The sequence below is a fragment of the Mastigoproctus giganteus genome, chromosome 6, assembly GCF_048544385.1.
Source record: "Mastigoproctus giganteus isolate SK-2022 chromosome 6, ASM4854438v1, whole genome shotgun sequence".
Classification (NCBI taxonomy): Eukaryota; Metazoa; Arthropoda; class Arachnida; order Uropygi; family Thelyphonidae; genus Mastigoproctus; species Mastigoproctus giganteus.
In genome coordinates, this window is record NC_143580.1 from 27,598,824 (window position 1) to 27,624,166 (window position 25,343).

At 33.0% G+C, this 25,343-nt stretch overlaps 1 protein-coding gene across 1 annotated transcript in view; it reads right to left on the reverse strand.

Annotated features, from left to right (window-relative positions):
* Positions 1 to 7,772: 7,772 nt before the first annotated feature.
* LOC150084110 (monocyte to macrophage differentiation factor 2-like) overlaps positions 7,773 to 25,343 on the reverse strand; it is a 113,815-nt gene continuing 96,244 nt past the window's right edge. The window contains exons 4-7 of the mRNA XM_090376121.1: positions 22,742 to 22,816; positions 17,005 to 17,112; positions 13,554 to 13,623; positions 7,773 to 7,970 (exon numbers count right to left, since the gene is read on the reverse strand). Of these exons, the coding sequence (XP_090232247.1) occupies positions 7,773 to 7,970; positions 13,554 to 13,623; positions 17,005 to 17,112; positions 22,742 to 22,816 (451 nt within the window). The remainder of the gene's footprint in view (positions 7,971 to 13,553; positions 13,624 to 17,004; positions 17,113 to 22,741; positions 22,817 to 25,343) is intronic.

Below are 25,343 nucleotides of genomic sequence, written 5' to 3' on the forward strand. Positions count from 1 at the left end.
TATTAGAATACTTGAAAATTTTAATTAAAATTATTAAAAGTATTAGAATACGTCCTAATATTAACGATCAACAACTTGAGAATTTACAGAAACTTAGGAAAAATAGTGAGATTATCATTCAAAAAGCAGATAAATTGGACACAACCGTGATCTTAGATAAGAGCACATACACACAAAAAATTCGTCAAATTTTATCAGACAGTGATACATACAGGATAGACAACGCATACACGATTATGAGATTAAAGAATCAATTAGATTGTATTATTAGGAAAATCAGAGCAGGAAAAGAGATCGATTTACATTTATTACAAAATATAGGGATTAGGAATAACATTCTTCCACACGTGTTTGAGATTATTAAGCTACATAAACCAGGTCAACCACTATGCCCCATTGTTTCCTATAAGAAATCCGCTTTTGCCAATCTATCAACACTTCTTGTCAAATTCATATGATTCAATTTGATTCAATTGAAAGTTCCTCGTTTTAGACTCTTGACTACCTACATTATTATCCTTCTTAGCAGTTTATCTTTAGTAACTTTTATATATGACAACCATGGGAAGAGGGAGTGCATTTCATTTTCCTCTGGGCTTTATTTTAATCATTAATGTAGTTTAACTTTAATTCTATTTCACCTTCTTTATACGAATTATGTGATAAATGGTTCAAGAGGTAGGTACTGAACTATTAAGCTTTTGCTATATCTCAAGATATATTCTGATTATGTATACTGCAGTGCACTCTTAAAAACATATCAGGTTACTCGATTTTTATGCTGTTAATTATGAAAATCATATTAAAATTTTACTTGCTTCTTTTAATTAAAAACTAAACTTCGTGAACTCAATTTTTGCAATAGCAAACAAGTCTGATCATGCACATCAATTTTAACTTAATCAAACTGTCTTACCTAATCCATCCTTTCTCTAGACAAAATTCTGATTTACAACAGCCATTTGTAGATGGCTGTTGTGAATCCATATTTTCTGACCTAAAAAAATATTTTTATCCAGCCAGAAAATATTTTAAATCTTATCAATTATGAACAATATGAGAATCTGCAAAATTTAATTTAATTTTCTCTTTTGGAGAAAAAATCTCCAAAAGAGAAAAAAATGTGAAAAATCTCTCTTTCACATAGACACATAAATAAATTATTATATATAAAATAGACATTATTGTACATTTTTATTATGATTATTCATAATATTTTTTAACTTTTATGACTTTTCAGGGATATTCTGTGATCCATAATTGTGCAGCAGCTTCTGGTTGTTATGATCTGAGAATCAACTAAACTAACTAACATATATGAATTTTACACAAAATATTTAACTGTTTAAAATATTTTTATATTCCACAATACTGTTATCAGCATATTCTTTAAAGATTTTTTTACATTAAAAAGTGCTCATGACAGTTAAATAAAGCAATAAATTACAAACTATAATTCATACAAAAGATATTTAATGTGAACAGTTTAATTCATCATATGGAAGACACTAACTTTCAAAGACAGAGCGATATGTTTATATATGAAATGAAATGAAATAAAAAGTGGCAGTTTATTGTTGCACTTGAAAAACAAAAATTATAAATACACACATCATTATCTTTTTTTTTAAATAATGATGTAAACTATTTATGAGTGATCAAATGCCTGTATATTTTCCTATGCATGCCACCCATGGTACATTGCAATTGGTTCACCATCTCTATCCTCAGTATGTGTGGAAAATTTGTCAAAAGGCCTATAAGATATATTCACCCTATGCAAGTGCACTAATTTCATGTTCCTAATATAGAACTGGTGGTGATGACTCATTCTCTCTTTAAATACAGCCAAAATATTAATTGAAAGAATTTTAGATGAAAATTAAACTTGAGAATGACATTAAGTAAGAAAGATATATTAAATCTCTCTTAATTAATAATGAAATCTTTCTTACTACTAAGTAAAAGAAATTTAATAAAGACCTTTTACACATGAAGTATTTTAATTAGCTTAAAAAAAAAAAAAAAAAGGTAAACTGCAGCCATTATCAACCCAATGCAGGATGGAAGCCTCCTCAACAATTCATGTTGAGGGAAATGGACCATAATTTGCCACGCTGGTCCAGTGCAAGTTGGCAGATTGACCATATTTAGCAGTCGGAGGCTTGAACCCCAGTCTATTCAAAGAGCGTGTGCTACTGCAATCCTGTTACTGACTAAACAGCTACGGAGGCCTTCTTAATTAGCTTACTGATATGCAAACGAAAATTGCAGATCCCAAAGTGCAATTGCAGATCCCAAAAAATTTCAATAATCCGATAAACTAAATAAAATTGGCTACATTTTGGGTTTAAGTATTGAAATCCACTTTCAGGCCTGAATTTTCAAGTTTGGGAAGTTCTAAAACTTGACCATTGTAGACCAAATTGTACCACATTCAGGAGCTCTATGCCTCAGTATGGTACAATTTAGTTTCTCCAATGGTACAGTTTGGTCTTCCATGTTCAAGTTTTAGAGCTCCCAAACCCAAAAATCCAGGCCTGAAGACAGATTTTGATACTGAAATCTGAAACATGCAATTTTATTTAGTTATTAGGATAGTCTGAGTCTAATTGTACCAAATGTCCTTTTCATGACAATAAACCTAATTAAAATACTTCAAATGGAAAAGTGTTTTTGTTAAATCTTTCTTAATTGTCAGTTTCTCAATCCTTACTTGTTTACAAACTACTCTGATGGCCAAAAGACCATCTATCTAACCAACCTGAAAAAAACTAACCCTCTTATAGCACTATATATCAGGTAATCTGGATCAAAATCTCTAGCATGACCCACACTCAAACAACTTTCACTTTAAATCATAACAATTAAACCAACAATGACTTTTGTATCCAAGAAACATTAGTTTTTTTTTTTTTTTTTAAGAAAACCCCAAACATGAAGGTAATAGAACCTATTACCTTCATGTAATAGGTTCTATTACATGAAGAGAAAAGAAGATACTTGTTAACATTAGATTTGAATTTCTGTAGATTGTAATTTGGAAATACATGTGAAAGAAAGTTGTTCCAAAAAGCTGAAGTTACAAGATAAATGAGGAAGAAGAAAAGTTGGGTCTCTGAGTTTGAAGTTGGACAGTAATGCTGACTAGTGGTGGAATGTGTTCAGATTGGTTTGAGAGAGGGGGGGAGGGAAATAAAAAAAAGTGATCATGATCTAACAGAAAGAAAAAGCTTTTGTCTGCACCAGAACTAAAATTTATTATCAAAAATTTAATACTGTCTGTATTGAATTTTTGATAATAAAATGTATAATAATATAATGCATAATAAGTAGTTAATTAAGTTTATAAAAAATGTATATTATTTGAAGGGATTTAATAAAAAGTCAAAAAACTACCTACACTCAACATTTCTGATCTGTTCCATTCACTAAATATTTTTAAATACAGCTAATTTTTTTAAATATAAAAATTATATAATTCTAAAACACGTTAATTATAGCCCAATGGCTGCTAGTTATTGTCTTGCTATAAAGTTACTGTGTTTTACTTTAATATTAGAATAATTGATTATTCCACTGAAATGGATAGTTCAGCCTCTTCCATCTCTCCTTATCTACTTTCACAATAATAAGAATATTAAAACATCACATGATTGTTTTAATACGTTTGTTTATATATGTGATTGTTTTATTACATTTAGATAATCCAAATGTAATCTTGTATGCAAACTAGAAGGCTAGAGCAAAACTATAAGTGCAATGGAGATGTCCAGAACCTTAGGAGAATTATCATTAACCTGATACTGAATACTGTTAGAAACATAGTTAATAATGATAAAATCTCACATAACAGTTCTATAACAAGCACAAATAGTGTGCTTGTTATAGAACTGTTAAAATCCAAAGTATTCATAATTATTCCATGAAAAATGTATACTGCAACCTTAGTCATCTTCTCATAAAAAATCAAAATGTACTTAAAAAAAAAAAAAAAACATTATTTGACTAAATAAATAATCAGTAAACTATGAAATCAATAATAAAAATCCAAAATGAGAGAATGCTGATTGTAATGTATGTGACCACCAAGCATGTTGCATGAGCCAACTTGGGGTTGTATTAGAATATAAAAATCATCAACTTATTCTTAAAAATTTATTTGGTGATATTCAAGAACTAAAGTCAGAAATTAAGATTTTAAAGTTATTCAGGGTTCTGTATACCTATCTTTCTCATCAATACTAATATGACAATATCAGATTGAGTCCAGTATTATTTGTAACAAAAATTCTGCAATAATGAACATTATTAATGTGCTGTAAGGTCCAATATAGAGATATCTACAACAATAACCCAGGGAAACATGTAAATACAAAACAGGAAAGATACTAAAAATTTAAGGTTCTTAGCCCTCTCTCTCTCTCTCTCTCTTTCTCTCTCTCTTTGTACCAAGAATATTAAGACTTTCAGCTGATTTTGGTTTACACAAGAATACTTTTCTACAAGAATATTTCTTCAAGAGAGGTCTTTTTTTGTTCCAATTCAACCCTCTGTGAAACAAATCTTTTTTACTGTAACAAGTGTTTTAAACTGCACTGATATAATTTTACTTGCACATATTTTGGAAATAATTATCTCCGTTTAATTTTTAACGATTGCTGATGCTACCTGCCACGCACTGCTTTTATTCTTCAAAGTTATTGAAAAAAGTTTATACAGCTGGAACACAGAAGAGTATTGTAATTTGATTGCCTGTTTTCCATTTCTTGTGGAACAGTGGCCAACATTTAGGTGTGATTTTGTGTTTGTCTATTGTGGAATAACCTCTGCACTTTAAAAAATGCAATAATTCTTAAAATTCTGCCGAAGCTAACATCCATGGGAAAATGTGTAAGGTGTATTTTAAGATATAGAGTTTATTGGTATGGAAAAGAAATAGAAAGGTATGGACATCCAAAATGTTAAATACCTGTGAGAAAAGCTGAACTGACAAAAATGAAACTGGTATGAGGATTGATCATTCTCTCTCTGATAGTGCTCCGAGGAAGAGGGAAAAATTTCAAGATGCCAAATCGATTTTGGCACTCCATTCAATTTGTAATATTCATATGCCAGATGCCACATCAACTGTATCTTTTTAATTATCCTGTTTCTTGACTGCATTGAGATGAAAATAAAAATTTGTCTTACGACAGATGAAGAGCAGAAATGAGAAATCAACAGACTTTTTCTTCATTATTTATGAACTTTTTTTTTTTACCTGTAATTTGCTATAACAAGAATCCACTATAATGAGTATTTTTTCCTGAATAATAGTTTCTCAGCTCATTGTACAGAACTTTCACTGCACTGACAATCAAACCAATTTATGATACCACACAGTATTTGGTTATTTATTGAGCATGTTCAACTGAAGGTGGAGGATGAATCAAAGAGGATGGTTGTGTCAGTACTACACACACACACACACACACACACACACACACACACACACACAGCCACTATTTTTAAATGTGAAAGGAGGCATCAATATGCATCAACAGATTCAGTTTCGGAAGCCATTTGGATAAGATACACTTTATGTACAAATACAATTCATGCAATTTTCAAAATAGCTGATGGAAAATATAATTAGTATAATTTTTTAGTATGTATGCATGGGAAATCCAAAAGAAATGGTACTTTTAATTTTGTACATTAAAGAAAATAGCTCATTGCCGATAAAAAATTTTGTTTCTAATACTTATTGTCAATTCTCTGTCAAACATTCAGACTCAAAAAAGGCATCTGTACATATTTCATACCAAGAACTGTAACACTCTTTGATCTGTCAAAAAATTGATCTGTTTGACAGACAGTCAATCCTTATAACAAGTATTCAGTTCACCAAACATTTCAAAATAGTTTTGGCTGTATTTACTTATCACAAACTGCATGTAATATTCCAGAGGATAATACATTCTTAAAAGCAACAGTTAAACCTACTTCTTTCACAGAAGTCATAAGGAAAAACAGTGACAAAAATAAATCTTATATGCAAGTTTACTACTAAAAATAAATTTTGAATTTAGTTGTGTAAAAAATCATTTGTACATACCATGCTAATGTACCATAGTTTTCATAAATTAAAATAAAATTCCAGTGCACAAATCACTTTCAACTATGTCATGCATTTTAATTTTGCTACTCACCCACTTAAAAAAAAATAAATAAAATAATAACAACACCAACAACAAAAAATAAAACTACTGCTTTACTGCATAACAGCCAATGATTCACAAATAACAAAATAGAGATATTTTATATTTTGAAAAAGCAGATTAGAAAATATCTTCAACAACAGTTTTGGCTAATCACATTTAGCTTTATAACCCCAACTTGTCAAAATACTTCCCATCCTACCTTATAGTTATATTAACTTATCTTTAAGTCAATGCGAACGTTCTTGCCTTCATTTATCTACTTGCATTAAGAGTTATAAATAAAGTATAGAACTCTTAAATTAAGAAACAGAAAAAAAATAAGAAAACTTTTTCCTTGTTTCTAGAAAATCAATAGGAGAAATCGACAATTTAAAAATAGTGCTTGCAGTGAAAAATACTTGACAGGTATTACAAAGCATAGTTGCTTTGCTTTGTTTTACTTCACTTGACCTTTACCCCATAGCTTGGCATACTTTCACCTAATATTCATAATAACAGGCATATTTACCATATTTCAAGTTTTTTTATGTTCTAAAGTATCTTTGCATATAAAGATTACTGGTATTTTATTATACAAGATAAATAAAAGCACACTTTTTCTGAATAATGCTACTTATTTTTCTTCCTCCTATATAACTTAGTGAATTTCTAAAATAAATATCTCAGAAAGATATTGAAATTGATATTGAATACTCCTAACACAATAACATATGCTTACACTAATTTAAGGTCATTATACGACACATTCCTAGTAAAAAAAGTTCCATAAGGTGTAACATGAACATGTAATTAATATTCACTTAATTATCTATAGGATGATATACAACTAAAAAATTAAAATACTTCTAAAAATGTGAAATATATAAAAATCTGAAATCTGACTGCCATAGAATAAATATATAAATTCAAATATCCAAATTTCATAAAAATAAGGCCCTATTGGCATTTAAAATTTAAACTATACATGCCTTTCCTATTCTACAAAAACATATATTTAAATGTTCAAGGAAGTATTAATAACAATGGTTTCTAATATTTTGGAAATGAATGAGTGATAGCACTGAATAATAAAAATTAAAAAGTTGCATAAAAATGCACCTTGAAAATACATTAAATTGGAATTAAAAATTAACAAGCTCCAATCAATGACTTTTCAAGTCAATAAACTATGATGTAATAAAAAAATTCAATGAAAAATAATATTTCTGATTAAATCCCAGAATTCAGTTGCTACTAAACAGTAATAGTTACTATTAATCAAGTAATAAGTAATTTGGCATAATGAAAAATGCTTTTAAACTGTTAATAATTCTTATATTTCTCTTCTTCCTTATTTTTTTCGGAATAATAATTAATACGTTTAAATATCTATAAATTTACATAATATGATACAAATGAAAATATTCATTTAGAAAAATAGCAATGAAAAATGCTTATTTTATTTTTAAAAATCATAATGGCTTCATTTTTAATAAAGTTTCAGAAAACAAAAATATTAAACAGAACCCAAAATACTTAGAAATGCTCTTTTCAATCTTAATTGCAATTATGTGACTCTATAACATGTCAAGAATTTTTAACGTGAAAGCTATTTTCATCTATAATTAGGTGCTTGTAGACTGCATAAAAGTGTAAAGTTGCTCCAATGTCAACACACAAATGCCAGATAGCATGAGCAAAGGGAATTCTTCCATCTGATTTGAAGAACAGCACCCCACCAATGTAGATCACTGCACCAAGAAAAAGCTCACCTAAATATTCTTGCTATAAAATAAAATAAAAGTAGCTTTCAATTTCGAAAAATTAATATGCTTATTAATACACAGTTAGCATTTACATATTTAATTTTTTAAAATGATTACAGTGAATTATGCAACCAAAGTACATACTCAAAATGAAAATTTTTTAGCATGTCTTGTTGAGATTATTATGTTAGAGCCAACTGCACATCTGCAATGAGTTGGCTACAGCTTAAGTGTGGCAGTGATTTCAGGATGACACTACTTACATACTGGAGCAGAATGAAACACATTAATAATAGAGAGAATGTTAAATAAAAAAATCATCCAAATAAACTGTTCATATCAAACAATAAATGAATACAAATATAATAGCCAACTATTTTTGTAACATAACACAACTCAGATAATTAAAAATTTTTATTTTGTTAATTACTGTACATTAATTACAGAAGGCATGAAAGGAAAATGAGGTCTTAACTAAAACTTTGTGAATAGGAAGGTGGAACATTAACAGAACTTAATTTGCAACTCTTGAAACTTTACAAAGTTTCAGGAGTTGCTTGTTTGCTTTTTTAAGCTGAAGTAGAAAATAAAGTCTGAGTAATTTGTTAAGAATAATTTTGCGTATACATTTAAAAAATTGTTCTACTGAAAGTAGTTTATCTGGCTAAGGTAAAGAAAGCCTGCATGAGAACGACGAGAAACATTGGATAACTTTACTCGGAAAATTAGTTTCCCGACACTGGACTCTAGCGCTGCTCACTCAGTAAACAGACGATATGTGTTATCGGTTTGGAGCCAAAATTGAGAAGGATATATCAATTGACAGGTAGGCGTGGCAAACGATGAAATGATTGGTGGTGGGTGCGACAGACGACGAGCTACTGTGTAGTCACTGGTTGGCATTATGATATGTATTTACCAGTAAAGAACGGTGCATAATAGTTTTGTAATGAACGGTGAACAGGTAATAGTAGTGATGAATCTTTTAAGGTGCTGATTGACATTATGATATGTCTGTATCTGCACGAGTGTCTTTAAAAATATAAGTACAGTAATAAAAAATTAATATTTTGTTAATAAACAATTTATGTGCTAGTCCACCCATGATTCTAAAGAAAAAAGGTTAGGTTACCCCCTCCATTTCGGGAGGGGTTCAAGCTCCCATGGGATTCAAGTGGAGGTAACCTGACCTTTTTTCACCATTAGGGCATATTATTGAACAAGAAAATAAAAATACAGTCATAAAAAATTTATTTTTTTATGAATGTATTTCTAAATATGACTGATTCTAAAGAAAAAAGGTTAGGTTACCCCTCCACTTCGGGAGGAGTTCAAGCTCCCATGGGATTCAAGTCGAGGTAACCTGACCTTTTTTCACCATTACGATATACTGTAATGGTGAAAAAAGGTTAGGGCATGTGCGATTAGGACAAGTTACCATTAGTGCAGCTTAAGTGATACTAAACCGATGTTATCGTGTGTTGTGTTCACACACCAATCAGCACATCGTTTGCCACACCTACCTGTCAATCAATATATCGTTCTCGACTTTGCTCCAGACCGATAACACCTACCGTCTGTTTACCGAGTGAGCAGCGCTAGAGTGCCGTATCGGAAAACTAATTTTCCGCGTAAGTTATCCGACGTTTCTCATCGTTCTTGTGCAGGCTTTCTTTACCTTCGCCGTTTATCTTTATTGAAACTACCGAAAAATTACTTGTAATCGAGAATGAACAAAGGTCATTTAAGTGTATTATCTAATTTGGCAGCTGAATCAGAACACATCAATGTTTTTCTATGACATACCTTATTTTCCATATAAGAAACATCCACATTTTAGAAGGAAAAATTATGGGAATATTTTATTGCATATAAGAACTAGTAAATTTGTTTTTCAAAAAACACAAATTCATGAAAATTCCCTCTTTGTCCCTGTTCATTCTTCACTATAGTTACCCCTACTCTATTTTAAGTTGCTAAATTAATTTAATTTTATATGTTTTTGAATTTGTTTTACATTTACTTATTTGAATATTTTATTTTACAATTTGTACTTCAATTATGGTCTAACTTTGTAATTTCAGTTAGTAATTTTATATTGCATATTTACACATCCATTAGGCTTTTAGATTGGTTCTTGTCAACCTGGAAATTTATGTTTTGTCCTTCCCTGTTGAATTGTTTCCTGATTATTGGGTTAACCTATTTAAGATTTGCTTGTTCTATTGACTTGCTCCCACAGCGGTAGTACTTTTGCTCTTGAAAGGCCATAACAGAAGTGTGAGTGTTTGAGAATCTTCACAAGACTGATGCCTCCTTGAAGAAGTGGTCACTATGCTTCCCCCAAACTTTATTTCATGGTGTATTTCTTTTAGTGGTTACATGTATTTAGCCATTAGGTTAGTGCAGTGGGAGGGAGATGGTGTGTGGATTACCATGATATTGAGTTGCTATGCTTCTCTGGGTAAGTGCAAAATCTTACTTGTGTATTCTGCTTCTTTTTTTTTTTTTTTTTAATTTAATATAATTTTATTTTTTAATTAGGTAATTTAATTTTTTAATTTTTGCATGTATAAGTTAGTAGTTAGCACCTTTTCAATATTACTTGTTGCAGGTTGGCAGTAACTTCCATACACAGTAAATTATTGTTTAATTATATAAATCATTATTTTATTATAATGTGTAATTTACATTTTTAATTAATGTCATTAGTTTTCCACATGGATAATGATGCTATCTTCCCCCATTTAAAGTTAAAAACTGACAACCTCTGGTAATATCATCAATTTTAGCTCCCATCAGACACTTTTTTTATTCCACATGCTCTTGCTATAAAATGTTAACTAATTTCCTGATAACAGAGTCCCTAATAAAATTATTTCTTTTTGAAACAGAACAGTCTGCACCTGATCATTCTTCCCCGGTGTTACACATTTTCCAAATTCTTTTCAGTGAGACCACCTGACATTAACAAATGCAAATTCCAAGTGTTCAGGGAAGTAAGCATAGAAGTAACTAAGCTTTTTATACCAACTAAAAGATATTGTTGAAGATTCAGACCAAAACAGGTGACAGAGAATAAAAATTTATTCTCTGTTGCCTGTTTGCCACTAAACTCATCAGTTGAAATAAAGAAATCTTTGCCTATGTTACCGCTAGAAGAAAGGAACAAAATACACTGGATCGCTTGATATGAAAGAAGTAACTACAATGATCCTGAGTGAGTGGGTGGATAGAAATAGGCTTTAATGCATTGAAATGATTCTGTATAATGTGGGATACAGGAAATCATGTGCTGAGTGGATTCCATAAATGTTAATGGCAGACCACAAGGAGCAGAGATTGCAGGCTTGTGCCAATCTTGTTGAGCAATATGAGACAATAGGCAACGATTTTCTTGGCAGAACCATCACTGAAGATGAGAACTGGGTAAACCATTATGGACCAGAGTCAAAGTGGAAGTCTATGGAATGGCAGCACAAGGATCCACCTTGTGCTCAATGAAGAAGAAATACAAAGCTCAACCACCCACCAGAAAAATTATGTTTCCATTTTTGGGACAAGAGAGGATTTGTTATATAGGATTGTGAGGGATATTAATGCAGGAATTAAATGCAGCCAGATTTAAAGCACATTACTGCAATTAGTCCAATCATAGGGTACATTCTGTTCTTTCCAAAGATTGATTAAGCTTGGTCAACTTAGAGACAAATACTTTATCCTCAGTTCAGCCTAAGTCCCTAATATCTTTTTTAAACTGCATGGCATCAACCAAGAGGCAAATCCACTATTCATTTAAAAATAAGAGACACTGCCAGGATAGCTGTTTCAAAGCTCACTGACCCTACACTGAATACATGAACAATTGTTTTCAGTCTAAGTGAACTTCCATACACCATGTATGGAAGTTTTTCTTCCGTACATGGTGTATGGAAGAAAAACTTCAATTTAAATACATAACCATTCATTATGTCTGCATTTCCCTACTAACTGGATTATGGGGATATTAACACAGGACTTAAATACAGACAAATTTAAAACAGACAGATTTAAAACATGTTACTGCATTAGGCCAATTAATCATATATAAAAATATTGCATAGGGTTAGTACAACCCAGTCAGACCAAAAAAAAACTGTTCACATTTTCAGCATAAGTTCACTAATAGAAGCAAGTAAGCTTCAAAGCAGCTGTTTTGGCAGTATCACAGATTTTTAAATGCACAGCATAAAATATTATGCTGTGCATAAAATAAAATATTTGCCTATTGGATGATACTTGTGATTTAAAAAGATATTGGCTAGTGGATAAGGTATCTAATCTGTCTGTAAGCTGAAAATAAGAACAAGCATAATCAATCTTTGGAAGGAACAGCATGTTCCCTGTGAGTGACCTGATGCAGTAATCTACTTTAAATCTGTTTATAACAGAAAGTTATCCTTGAGGATTTCCAAGAATAGGAACACACAATCAGTTCTGATTGCTAGGTAGAGAACACTGAAGAAGCTGAAGGCATGAATTGCAAGAGTGAGATCAGAGAAGAAATAAAAATTTCTCCTTCAGCACAATACCCATACCAGCATCCTGACACAGGAGACAATTTGAACATTCAGGTTTGGCTCTTTTGCAATGTCACACACAGATTTCCAACCTTGTGCCATTAAACTTTCATAGGGTCAAACAAGTATGGCCCTGTGAAATTTGATGGCACAAAGTTGGAAATCTATGTGTGACATTGCCTGAATGTCACACATAGATGTTTGAAAGCCTGAATGTCAACCTGAATGTTTGAAAGTCTAAGTATTTCTTAATATTTACAATAAATATTTATTAAGTCTTAATATTTACAATAAATATTTATTAAGTCTTAATATTGTTATTATTTGTTTTTTTTTAGGAGCTCCTATTGCTCCAGGATATGCGGTGGTCATTCCCTGACCTTTCCGCATCCACGTATTTGGTGGTGACGGGCTCGAACCCCGGTCTAATCAAGAAGAGTGTGTTACGCACTGCTGCTGCTGCTCCTTCCCACCTGGCTACGGAGGCGCCAAGTCTTAATATTTACAATAAATACTTAAGTCTAAGTATTTATTGAAACAAACAGTTTCAATAAATTGGCATACCTGCAGTGGCATCCAAGAAAAATTGGAGGCACTAGTTTCAGATATTATATATTACTTGTATATTGTATATTACTTAATAATACAAAAAAAAGGTTTAAAAAATTTAATATTTTAAGAGTACTGCACTATAAATAAATAGCAATTAGAATTCTTGACAGGAAAGTGCTTTTTACTTCTTTCTGAAATAACTCACGGCATAGAACTGAGATTGTAATTTGAGTTAATTTGTCACAGCATAGAAATGTCTCACAAATTTATTCCTAAGGTGCACAACAGTAACTGGATGTATACCAAATAATAATTATTATATAAATTATTATATAATAAGAAGTTGAAATCTCATTTTAGATTGAAAACATTTTCATTGATAGAAATATGCAAAACTAGAATGAACAAGTAATTTCCAAATACTTAGTCAACCTTGATAATATAATTTATGATGTAACAAAATGGTAAAAATTAAATAATGTGATACTTACTGTATAATAAACAGCTACACCAGGAAGAACACCAACTACAAGATATAACACAATCTCCAGAGTTTTGTATCTGAAATCATATTCCATATTTTAAGAGCTAGTTATGAAATTTTTAGTCACATATGATAATACTTTTAAATAATATCATATTAACATTAACTTATCATTAATTAATGCAATGTTACAGAAAAAATTTGTACACTGGGGCCACTTTTTTTTTGTTGTTGTTGTTATTATGGTGCCTCATCTTTATAAATCACATGGCAAAAACAGAAAAATCACTTTCTTAATGTTTATTTATTTTTTGTGTGTGTGTGCATGACATATCTGACATGGTATATGGCCCAGTTATAAAAAGTCACTCCTGGCCAAAAGACATGTATTGCATTTCTTATGCTTCTTTTCCTGTTACTGCTTATTTACATTTATACCACTTATTTCTCCAGATGACAGGAGAATTGTGAATTGATGTGAATTGAAGAAAAGTAACATAATTGCAGTGTGAGGTAATATTGGATCTTCCCAGGCAAACTACTTGAAATATCCATGTGATAATGACCAGCAGGAGCAGTTAATCTAAAAGTCTGACTGACAAACAATCTGAGCACTGAGATATATGAAATGTTCTGTTTGATAGGCTTCTGATAAGTATAAACCAAAAAAAGTGACAATATGTGGACAAAGGTTTTTCTGGTGAAGCTATGCAATTTAAAAAGATATTAGCAACTTATGCAGAACCATGGATAATGGTATTTGTCACTAATTTAAACATAAGCTGAAGCATGAGGACTCAGAACTTGGTCTCTAGTGAGTGCAAAAAGTCTCTCTATGAGCAAAATTGTATGTAGGTAAAGCATATGAATTTCAATTTGATTTTATTATTGCACTGAAATATCCCTGTAATACTATAGTATTGTACAAGGACTCTGACCAGGATTACAATATTCTTACTTTTAAAATTTTCCAGTGTAAAAGTTATATGAATACAACCATAATTTGAGTATAGTATTTAGTTAAGAGTATAAATATTTTTCATTTTCCCTTTGTTACATGAGTTTATTTCTTATAAATTTTTCAAATTATGCTTTATCAAATTTTCTTTACCAAAGTTAGGTGCATTATGGCCATGTTGCTCTTGTGCCATAAAGCGCACACTCAAACAAACAAAAACAATCACATTTTCACTATTTTTCAAACTTGTCATATAGTTCTCCCTCTAAAATACAGAAAAGGAAACATAAAAAGGGAGGGGTACTCAATAAAGCAGCCTAATTATCTACTAGTTTCAATTAACACAGGGTAAAATCATATTTATGTTTCCCCAGGCCACCTACCTAAAACAACCATACAATGTAATGCAGTGAGAAATGTTGCATACAACTTGAACAGATAAACAGCAAGAGATGCAGAATGTAATAATAAGAATATAATGAGAATGAGAATATAATAATAAGTCTCAAAGCTTCTCAAACTGAAAAAGCTGAGATACAACTATCACTGTATCTCAGCATATATTTAACTGTGATTAAATGTATTTAATGAATTTAAAAATGAATTTAACTACGATTAAATATATTTATATTTAATCCTTAAGCATATGTTTAACTGTGATGAGGGGAGAGAAGGCAACTTTGTTACTTGGATAATTAAATTAAAAATTTTATAAAAGAAAGCAGATTCTAGTACTTACCTGCACTTAATGACTGCTTTCTGCTTCTACTACTATACTAATCTTGTAACCATTATTTGCTTGACTCTATCTGGTAAATAACTTTTTCACTAAAACAGGTTTATAAATAATTGATCTAGGATAAAAGTTAAGGTGATCAAGTGATTTCGATGCTCCTCATCAGCAGTACATATGTGTGGTAGTTGGATACTGAATAACTAGTCTTCAGCATCTTTTCTGCATGTTTTTCAGTTATGGTGTTCAGATGTCCTGGTATTCTGGGATTTATCAGGGTTTTCAATGTTTTGTCCCAGTTTCCTGAAAATTTTTTTTTTTTTTCATTTGGGAGAATATAAATGTCACAGGTTCTGAAATTTTAAGTGTAATGGTTTACTAAGCAGTTTTTATCATCTCTGTTTGCATGAATTTATTTTCAGTTGTAAACCAGATCTATCAAATATGACTTCACAAAGGGCAATTCCATTTCTAGTGCTGGAAATACAACTAATAAATACGTGGCACTTTATCAAGAGGTGATTCTAAAAAAATAAGGATGAATGACAACTATTTCCTATCCTTCTCTCCAATCTTGGTGTTGCAGATTTTGAATGCACACTAGCTGTACCATTCTGTAGGCATTGTCCTGTATATTAAAAGGCAGAATTCCATGCACCAGAAATATTCATAGAATTAACTGGGGTCTGGATAAAATTTTAGTTTTACAACCTCCAATGGATAATTTGCATTGTCTAGTGGGATAATCTGTTCTGCAAACTGCTTGTTATGAAATATTACACTGTGAGGTATGTGCAGGGATGTGAAAACAATTACTTTCATATATTATAAGTTAATCAATTAGTAATTAATTAACTAATTAGTGATTAAGAAAATTACTTATTTACTTTTCACTGCTATGAATCATAGAAAAATTCAGTTAATTTAATAAATAAAAATCTAACATGTCTGAAATGTAATGCACCACATATGTTAACCAACTTGTTTGTTTTAAAATTAGATGGCTGGATTTACATTTACTCCATTTATATCCCCACCTTTTTATAACCTTTCTTAAACTTGTGGCGCTTTCATTAAATATTTTGCCTTCTTTCAATTTTTTTAAGAATTGCCCTTATTGTTGGAAATGAGTTTATAGTTCACATATTAAAAAATTATCAAAATCATTAATTTCAGTTATATGACAACACTTTTTAGAAGCTTGAAGGGAAACAACACTTTTTAGAAGATTTAAGGGAAACAACGCTTTTCAGAAGATTTAAAAGTATAGCTTCACTGAACTTCTATTTCTCAATGTTTTGCAAAGAGGAATTGCAGAAGCTTCATATTCAGCTTCCTTCTCATTAATTGCTATCACACAAGAAACAGTTTCTCTTCCTTGACTATGTAAAACTTTAATTTTATCATTTGAAAATTCCTTTTTCAGAAACAAATAAATTACTTTCAGTTAACAATAATATTGAATTTCCAATGTTATGCATAATATAGAATATCCACTTGACATTCTATATTATGCATCAGCCCTTTCAGGATTAATGGATTGATAAAAATTAACTTGATACAAATCAACAAAGGATTCAACAATCCTTTGTTGAATTGATTTGACTAAATACATATACTTAATAATTGTCTTTCACTATTTTTTTTATATCATAATATTCAGATCTAAAAACATTTAACTCTCATGAAATATTATGCACATTGTAAATTTTCTTCAAAGACCAAAAAATCAACAATAAAATAAGGAAAAGTAATTAATAATCATACTTTTCATGGAAGCAATGCTGATAGAAAATACCAATAAATGCTCCAAGCCACACAATCCAACAAAGTGGATATCCTGATATATGTGGATTTGTTTCCTTTAACAGTAACCTGTCAACAAAGAATAAACATAAAATAGAGTTATCATCATATGACACGATGAAGCACCATAAATGATTCAATACAAATTAAAAAATCAGTTAATCTCGTTTAAATTTTAAATCCTATTGCACTCGGGACTTTTAAACAAAAACATATTTAACCTCAGGGGCTCACATCTGGTGAGTATGGGCTTGGCAAACCCAGGGTCCTGAGCTGGATATCATCATTCTTCTCTTTCTCTTTCTTGGTAATTCCTTTCTACTTCTCTTTCTTTCTTTCTCTCTCTCTCTCTCTCTCAGGGTAACTTGGGAATTTTTTTTTTGGCTGGCGCAGCATAAGCCTCGGGCTTATGCTGCGCCAGCCAAAAATAGTCCCCACTTTTGTTTGCTATTTCATTGTAAGTTACTCCAGAACGACCAGAGTAACTTAAAATGAAATAGCAAACAAAAGTGGGGACTATTATGACTAATATACCAATGGGCTAATATAATAATAATATAATACAAGGGGGCTTTGCCCCCTGCTTGCTGCACTCGCTTCTTTTGATAAAATAAAATAAAATACTTACAGAAGCTTTTGACTCTGTGTGTGTCTCTTCCTCAGCTATGAATACATAAATATGTTACTATATCTATATAATATCGGTGTAGATACACCATAGACAACTCTTAAAGAAAAACTAAGATCATAGTGTGAAAGGCATCATTTCATCTGTATCTCATATTGTGCTTATCCTTCAGAACGAATTACCATGTATTGCACTACCTTGAATAAGTAATGCTTCACTAATAGAGAAGACTATTGTCACTTATTCTCGGTGGGAACCACCACCACCGTTTCAAAGCTAGTGGGCTTTTCATCAGTGGGTTCCTTTCACACTACTTTAAGAGTTGTCTATGGTGTATCTACACCGACATTACATAGATATAGAATCTTAAACTCTTAAAATATTATGCCTTGTTGCATTTAGTTTATTTAAATAAATATGTTACATATGGAAATCAAGAATGCTACCGCATGGTCATGTTAGATAAACATAGTGCGTGACCCCACTTAAACAGAAGTTTGTTTTACCACAATAAAATAAGCTTCTGTTACGTATTTTTGTATTTGTTACGTATTAGCATGTAACCCGCATTTCTCTTCTCCCATTGGCTGAATAAATATCATTAAGAGGAAAATTATTTTTAATGTATAGAAAGTTAATATAAATACAGTTGTCAACCACTATAGTGCAGTTCACTCAGCACTTGTTTGCTATAGCGCTCTGTATATTTTGAATTGTGCTCTGCTCCACTGGAATAACACTGTTCACTCCACACAATTTGGGTGGAGTTATATTAGGTATTTGGATGGCTGAATCTCTTCAATTCAATTTTCCAATCCATTGCAATTCACAGTACTTGGCTTCAAAGGCATGTTCTTTGGTTTAAATTAACTTTTAACTGATACTGTAATTAATGTGAAAATGTCTGAATTGCCAGCCAACTGGAAATGCTGCAAAGCAACTGAAGTCCAGGGGCTCACATCTGGTGAGTATGGGCTTAGCACACCCAGGGTCCTGAGCTGGATATCATCATTCTTTTTCTTGGTGATTCCCTTCTACTCTCTCTCTCTAGGGGTAATTCAGAATTTTTTTTTTGGCTGGTGCAGCATAAGCCTCAGGCTTCCTTGCACCATATGGCTAATGATAATAATAATAATAATAATAATAAAAGGAGAAATTTTGAAAGATGCCTGTTTGTCACCCCAAAAGTTATTTGTGCCCATGGGTAATTTACATCTCTGTGTTAATTTTCTATAGATATTTCTGTGTCCATGGCTGTAAAACACTATGGTCATTCAATGCTGTAGGTGGAAAATATATCGATGCAGTAATATAAAACAATAATGTAAAAAGCAAAATATACTCTTTATACATCATCTCTGCCAGTGATATTATTAAAAAGGGAATGCCCACTCAGGGCGTACTAATTAGCTGAAATTTTTTTTTTTTTTTTTGTAAAACTTTTCTTGAGGAACTACCATTTCCTGACAGGAAGTTGCTTTGAGCTGCACAGTGCTTAGAAGAATCAGTCAGCAATGCTGTTTTCAGTTTAGTTTTGGTTCACACTTTTTTTGTTTACATGCATTTTGTGTCAAGTAATTGATTTTAGCTCATTGTGTAGGTAGTTTTAACTTCCCTTTTTGTTTGCCTTAAAAAGATCAAATCAGTCAGCTAGTACTAATAATTCAAAAAAGGTGAAAATGAAAAGCTATCGGAAAAACTTTGCATTGGAAACTAAACTGAACTTTCCAAAAAGACTGGATTCAAGATGACACTAAACTCAGTGGTTTTGATCAACAATATCACAAACTGTTATTGTAGATAATGTAAATACAGTATACAAAGTTACATAATTTTAAAATTAGCATTTTATTGAACAATAAAATGCTAACCTTAAATGCTAATAAAATGCTAACCTTCCTTGCATTTTATTGAACAATATAGAGTATTTAAGTTTTATCAAATAGTTATGTATTTAAATTTTATATTTAGGGCCTTAAATATTTCTGCTACATTTAGTATTGTTATATTACATTGATGGCACCTTGAATTCATTCAACTCATCAACTTCCACCAGGGGCTCACACCTGGTGAGTATGGGTGGATCCTGATCTGGATATCATCATTCTTCTCTTTCTTGGTGATTCCCTTCTACTTCTGACTCTCTCTCTCTCTCTCTCTCTCTCTCAGGGTAATTCAGAAATTTTTTTTTTGGCTGGTGCAGCATAAGCCTCAGGCTTCCTTGCACCATATGACTAATAATAATAATAATAACAGATCAAAAGCCTATTCCAACAATCAACCACATGCTGACTGAAGGCAAACTTCTGCACATCTATCCTGCAACCATCATTCCTCAATTTGAATTTATGCCGCCTCATGTGCCTAGTCTTAGCAAGTGGAAGAATACCATTAACAATCAGCTTACTCAATCCAGTCAAGGCTTTAAACACCTTAATCAGATCTCCCTACAAAAATGACGATGATGAAAAAGAACAATTAGCAATAAACTTTTGTGGAAAAATATTGTTACACAGCTCAGTTGTATTAATTTTTAAAAAATATGCTTATATTTTCACAAAACATCAGCCAGCATCTCTGAAAAGCTCAACAAAGGGCTCAAAGATCTCATCTGTAAAAAAACTTTAGTCAGTAACAATGTCTCCCTAAAAGGCCATTCAGCATACCTCCCAATCATGAGGTTTTGGTTTGGTTTGGTTTTTTTTTTTTTTTAGGAGCATTAGCAACTAAAGCCATATTGCTCCAGGGATATGCGGTGGTCATTCCTTGACCTTTCCACATCCTCCATATTTGGTGCTCACGAGCTTGAAACCCAGTCTAATCAAGAAGCGCACTGCTGCTCCTGCCCCCCTGGCTACGTAGGTGCCCCCAATCATGAGGCCAACAAATCCACTACCCTGATAGTGGTCTCTTTAAATAGTAAAAGGAATTTTCCTGGAAGAGAAGTTAAACTCACAGGTCTATAATTACTTGTGTCAGCCTTTGATCCCCCTTTGTGAATTGGGGTCACATTTGCACTTCTCCAGTCTATGGGTTCCTCCCGAGTCCAAAGAAGCTCTCATAATTATGGCTAAGGGTTTGCTTACTTCCTTTGCTGCCTCCTTTAATATAACTGGATAGATCCCATCCACCCCAGGTGCCTTTTTTATGTTTATCCTCAACAATTTCTCCTCCACTTTCCTCTTAGTTATTAATCATCTAGCTCACAGCCAGAGTTTACTTCATCTCTGGCATTCACATTCCTGAATAACTCATGTGTGAATGTAGATGCAAAATGCTCATTTAGTTTGTTAGCCACCTGAGCAGGATCCTAAACTGTTGAACCATCAATATCCAGTGGACCAATCTGATCCATCCCTTTCCTTCTAGAGTTTACATAGGTAAAGAACTCTTTTCTGTTTTTCTTTGCATCAAGGATTTCTCATAATCTGCCTTTGCCTGCCTAATCTCCTTTGTGACTTGGTTACAGACCAGCTTATATCTATCATAGGCTTCCATGTCACCCATTAATTTATAAGTATCCCATGCATTTTTCTTCTCTGCCATATGTCTCATTAGTTCATCTGACATCCATTTAGGCCTAAACCTTGAACAATATTTCTTAGTTGGTATGCAAAGCCTAGTAGCTTCCAAGATAAGTTCTTTGAATGCTTCCCATTTTGAATTTGCTGTTGGTAACATCATCAGTTGGTCCCACTGTATAGAATTTAAATACTGTCTCAGACCATCATAGTCACCTTTACGAAAGCAAAAATCCTTCCCTTTACCCCTGATGGTAGTTACCTCCTTCAGCACACTGTGATCATTGCCACCTAGTGGTTCCTTTATCTGCAGATTCTTAATGCATGAAGAATCACTACTGATAATCAAATCAAGAGTATTACTCCCTCTAGTTGCCTCCCAAACATGCTGATGTAGAAAACAATTATCCAATAAATCCACAAAAGCCTTGCTAGTGTGTGAGTGACCAACCCACAAATTCCAGTCAATATCTGAGAAATTAAAATCCCCCATTATAAGACTCTCTGATTTACAGGCCCACTCTATTTCCCTGTACAGTTTCTTATTATACTCATCAGAGTCATTAGGCCTATAGCACACTCCTACTCTCAATTTTGATCTCCCAATGCTTATGTCACACCAAACTGACTCAACACTGCACTGTCCAGCGATGTCGACTGGCTTCACTTCCTTGAACTTTATGTGTTTCTTAACTAATAACATAACCCCTCCTCCCTTCCTGTCCTGTCTATCCTTTCTGTACACATTGTACTCCCCAAATTCCAGTTCTGCATTCCTTATATCTCTGTGACACCACATCTCTGATATCCCAACAATATCTGCCTTTGATGTTTTGAGCAATACCTCAAATTCATCAAATTTATTTACCAAACTCCTAGCATTGGTGTACATACAAGTATACATGCACCTGTTCCTATTCTTAGCTACCCTAACACAACCCATGTGTTTACATGTACGACAATGACTCCCAGCAGTCTCTGAAATATCCTGCATCTTGTTTTCCAGGCTGCTGCTCATTCCAATAGAAGCAGTGCAAGAATACTTGTATGTACACATTGGTGTACATACAAGTATACATGCACCTGTTCCTATTCTTAGCTACCCTAACACAACCCATGTGTTTACATGTACCACAATGACTCCCAGCAGTCTCTGAAATATCCTGCATCTTGTTTTCCAGGCTGCTGCTCATTCCAATAGAAGCAGTGCAAGAATCACTTTCACCTCTGCCAGTGGCTACTTTTAATCTATTAGTCCTTGTATCCCCCCAAGCTAGCAGTTTTCCGACTCACCTAACACTGCCTCGATAGCATCAGCAAATATTCTTGCACCCTTTCTATTTAAGTGTATCCCATCCCTGTATGAGCAGTCTCTCCTGTTAACATGAAAATGTGACTATGAACTTTCTACTGTCATTTTAATTTTCAGTACATGCAATTTAGTCAAAATCAGTTGATTTTGTTGATTTTATGGAAAAAAAGTTTAAAATTGTTGGCTAGTGTAATTATAAGACTGTATCATTAATTCAATCTACTGCACTATACTTACCATGGCGTGTATGAGGCAGCAATAAATATATAAATAGTTGCTCTGTCACAGCGATGTAGAATTTCTTTCAATAACCTAAAAATATCAATTTATTACTAAGTTCTTGGAATAAATCATTAACAGCTAATAAATGATTTTCACAAAGAATACTTGATAAATTTCAAAAACAAAAATGATGAATTAATGCCATTATATACAGTATGTCCCTGACTTACATAAGCCCGAGTTACATAAATTCGGACTTATGTAAATTGTTTATCACTCGTATTTTTTTTTTTTTTTAGGATTGTAAAATTTAAAACAGTAAAAAAAATTAATCAATAATGACGGACACGGCACGCACAAGTAAGGTATGGAGTAACAAGCTTAAAAAATAGGAATGAAGAGAAGATTCTGAAAATAATTTTTTTTTTATATGACTGAAGGTTTCAATCAAAGGGGATACATATTTCACATTAATAACACAAAAACCCACAGAATTCCAGCTATTGGTATTATTGCAAATGCAATAAGATCATGTTTACTACCAGTTTGTAATGAATTTCACTAACGGAAAAGCCCAATAAACCAGAAATGTGCTTTAGTAAAATGTGAGGTGTTAATAGTGTATCTCTGCTTTTACGGTGTTGTTTATTCAGTTGCTACATGAGCGCAGCTTTATTTATGTGTATCATGCGTGCCTCCTCGTTTTGTAATTGTGCTTTATTCCCTAAAAATGAGTAAAATACTTAAAATTTTTGAAAAGGAAGCGTCCTGGGGTACTGCAGATTCAAAGAGAAAAAGAAAAGCAATATCGATAAACAGAGGCGGACTGAGTCAAAAATTCTTACCCGGGAAAATTTATAGTGGTCTCATACTATGGTTTATGGCCAAAATCACACCGGCCTCCGGCCCACCGGGGTTTCCCCGGTAAGGCTTATGGCCAGTTCGCCTCTGTCGATTGAGAAAAAATATGAAATTGTGAAACGCTTTGAGTGAAATAAAAGACCATGTGATATTGCATGTGCTACAGATCTAAATGAGGCACCTTTGAGAATTAGAAAGAATGCAGAGAAAATTAAAACAGCTTTCATAGCACGAACAACTCAAAGTGTAATTAAAATCCATTAGATTAAGACACAAAGAATTGGAAGAGATGGAACCGCTGTCATCTGTTTGAATAAAAAATCGAACAAAAAACAAGTTTGCTTTCGATAGAAGCAAAAGCATTAGCAATATTTTATTATGTAATAGTCGTAATAAAATACGTGAGTATTTTATTACGATTATTTATTGTGTTTGGTAATGTTTTGGTTACAAATGTGTGTTCAATCTTGGGTGGTCGGCACCTAACCCTATTTTTCCCATAGGGCCTGTTGTTTATATTGCACGATTTTGCATTGCACGAGGGTTTCTGGGAACACAACTATCGTGCTATACGAGGACTGACTGTACACTGAATGATCACTGAATTATGACCATCTACCTAATACTTTGTAGGTCCTCCTTTTGCCCTCAGTACAGCAGCTATCCGACGTGGTATTTATTCAACAAGATGTCGGAAGAGTTCGGGGAGGTATGGCCAACCAAGCTGTATGTAATGCGGTCAGCAATGCTAGTATGGAGGTGACTGATTGGTGTATCCAGACGCATGATATGCCTTTCCATAGTGTCTCACAAGTGCTCTATGGGATTGATATCGGAGGAGTTCGGAGGCCAATCGATACGCTGGAAGTGAAAACTGTGTTCCTCAAACCATTCCTGCACAACAAGTGCCCGATGGCTCGGCGCATTGTCATCTTGGAAGACACCATCGCCATTCGAGAAAAAGTGTAACACAGCAGGGTATACACAGTCAGCAAGCAGTTGACGATAGCGGAGATCACTGATATGTTGTACCACATGCACCAGGTGTCCAAGTTCCTGCCAGTGAAACATGCCCCACACCATAAAACTGGCTCCACCAGCCTGCACTTTTGATACCATGCACGATGGATCAAAAGCCTCATGTCGTTGATGCCAAATCCGTACACGACCATCCACGGCGTGGAGTAAATAATGTGACTCATCCAACCAGCACACCTTCCACTTTCTTCCAATCTTCTAATGGGTGTATGATGTGGGACATGTTTCACTGGCAGGAACTTTGACCTCTGGTGCATGTGGAACAACGTATCAGTGGTCTCCGCTATCGTCAACTGCTTGCTGACTGTGTACACTCCACTATGTTACACTTTTTGCATGCTCTTTGCACCAGGCGAGTCTTTTACGCTGATGAACCTTAGTTAGGAGAGGATTCTGTAGGGGTTGTCTGCTGGTATAGCCCATAAGTGCGAGCATGCGATGCATGTCATGCGAGATATTGTTCTGGGTTGGCCCACGTTGTATTGGGTAGTCAACTCTTCAACAGTACTGCGCCTGTTTGAGTCATCGGACCCGGCGCTCACCTCTAACATATCAACCTTTTGCTGACCTTTGCAATTTTGCCATCAGGTCATTGTTTGACCATTTTGATGCCAGTCCTGGTACACTTTAACTATGGCAGCTCTCAAACACCCCACCAGTTCAGGCGTTTGGGAAATCAAGGCACCAGCCCATTGAGCACCCACAATCTGTCCTTTAT